Genomic DNA, 2,257 nt, shown 5'->3' with positions numbered 1-2,257 from the left:
GCTAAATTGGCTGAATTTTTTTTTCAGGGTGGACATTTCGACAAGCCGAATAGTCCAGGGGGGTTCTCCACCCCCCTCAGAAATAAAGAGGAGGGATTTTCGTTTACCCCTCCAACTAAAAGGCTATTTCCATAGTAAAATGGCTAACTTACTCTTAGGTCCCACCAACATAATTAATAAAAATTAAAAGAAACAGCCAATCAAATCTTTTTTTCGCAAATATCTTAAAGAAAATAGGAAATCAAAGATAACCGGTTATTTATTTATTTATTTACAAGCTTTGATCCCTAATGATTGTCCGTATACTTACTATGTTTATTGTCTAGCACATCGATTACAATTGACTTTAGTTGCATCATCAAGAGAAGTTATTCATGTTCACCACTTTTTCACTAAGTTGACTTGTATTATCAATATTGTTGGTGCATTATCAATATTGTTCCACACATGATTGTCATTGATAAGCTTAACACAGAGAAAGGAATCAATCCTAAACCCTAATATATTGGTGAATTACAACATTACAAAGTGGGGAGCCCCGTATCCAATCGTCTCAGCTGGGTAATAAATAAATTAATACGCATGCTAAATGCTATGAAACAAAAAGAAAGTGAGTCAAGAGTCAATACATTAGAAAAAATCTCACCGGCCAGCCAATTGCATTGCAGCCACTTGTTGAAAACTGAAGGTGATCGAGAAAGCTAAGGGTCTAAAAGTCTAAGAAATTGTTAAAGAGGTCCCACGAAGAAGGACTTGGAGAAATCAAAGGGGCTGAAGCAGGGCCAGGGCTAGGCATGAAATTGAAGTTGTTGTTTCCAATTCCCTGCCAACTGTGAAATGGGCTGCTAAGGACGTCATGCTGATGAGAGAAAAACCCATTTGGGATGATGGGCGGCAAAGTCGCCGGGGCAGGAGACAATATGCCCGAAAACTGACCCATTTCACCTCCTCTTCCTTGATCTTCAAGATTATTAAAAATACTTGCCATGAAGTCGTCGTGCTGAGAAGTAGTGATGGTGGGCATCAAGGGCCTATTGTGATCTGAAATTGAAGAAGAATTGGGGCTTGTTTTGTGGATGGAGGCGAGTCTTGCAGCCGGTGAGAGTCCGCCGTCGCCAGGGGAGGACGAAGGGGAAGGGCCTGTGAGGCGTTGGACTAAGGACATGAACTCACTCACTGTGGCGTGGATGACTTTAGGAGACACCGTGTAGATCACCACTGGCTGGCGCTGTTCGTCTGCATGTGGGTTTGGGTTTGGATTTGGGTCTGGGCGTGGGTGTGGTGGTGGCTTCTTGATCTTGACCGATTCTTTGTTGACTTTGAGAGGGGAGGGGCGTGGGCCGTGGAGTTGAACCTCCTTTTTGGGTGTGGGTGGTGGTGGTGGCGGTGGCGGGTTCATGGTTGGTACTTGGTTCGGTTAATTATTTTGTCTAAATTGAATTGGGTTGGGTTGAATTGAGTTGAGTTGGGTTAGATTGGGTGCGTACAAGAATTGGTGTGACTAGCAAACCGTGAGTGAACTGTGCTGGTTATGAATTTTGGAGAGGAAGTTGGGGCGGGGCTGTATTCAATTTTAAGGACGAGAGAGACTCTGACAGGGTAATTTGGTAGGTGGATGGAGCAACTAATTAATGGAAGCATAGCCATTCATTCTATTTCAATTGTTTATGCTAACAAGAGCTTGACTTGACGCCAACACAACACTACTGGCGATGGGCTAGGGTGTTGAAGTTAGCGTTGACTCATGGACAAACATAGACTAAAACCTATGTATACTTCTAAAATTAGTATTAGGGGTGAGCGCAATTTGGTTTGGTTCAGTTTTTATGTAAGATTGAAATTAAATTGGTTTTTTTTGTTGGGCCTAAAATTCAGAATTTCAGAATTGAGCAACAATCTACAAGAACAAACCTTGTGCTAGCATTTGTTACTGAGACTTGAATTAGAATTAAATTAAATTGGAAAAATTGAAATGCGTAATTTTGTTTTACAATAAAATAAAAGAAATTGCATACATGACTAGCGTCGAGCCAATGTTGAGGTGAAATTGAGTTTTATGCAGTTGAGGTGAAATTGAGTTTTAATTTTACAATTTAATAGGCTTTTACATGTCGTGCTAGCATTCGGTAGTTTTGGGGAGAGACGGTCACATCTACAACTTATCTTATCAATCGTATTTTTCCAGCATTTTCAATTTTCAAACACCTTTCCAAACACTTAGGGCAAGTTTGGCATTGTTGTGCTGTGAAAATAATCG

General features: G+C 40.9%; 1 protein-coding gene across 1 annotated transcript; it reads right to left on the bottom strand.

The window, feature by feature from the left end:
• Positions 1 to 474: 474 nt before the first annotated feature.
• LOC110760723 (uncharacterized) lies at positions 475 to 1,757 on the bottom strand. Its single transcript, XM_021963035.2, has one exon. It carries the CDS (start codon positions 1,397 to 1,399, stop codon positions 710 to 712), a length of 690 nt encoding a protein of 229 aa, XP_021818727.1. The 5' UTR covers positions 1,400 to 1,757; the 3' UTR covers positions 475 to 709.
• Positions 1,758 to 2,257: the final 500 nt, after the last annotated feature.

The sequence above is a fragment of the Prunus avium genome, chromosome 2, assembly GCF_965620075.1.
Source record: "Prunus avium chromosome 2, drPruAviu1.hap1.1, whole genome shotgun sequence".
Taxonomy (NCBI): Eukaryota; Viridiplantae; Streptophyta; class Magnoliopsida; order Rosales; family Rosaceae; genus Prunus; species Prunus avium.
Note: the sequence above shows the minus strand (reverse complement) of the source record. Positions and strands in the feature narration are given on the sequence as shown.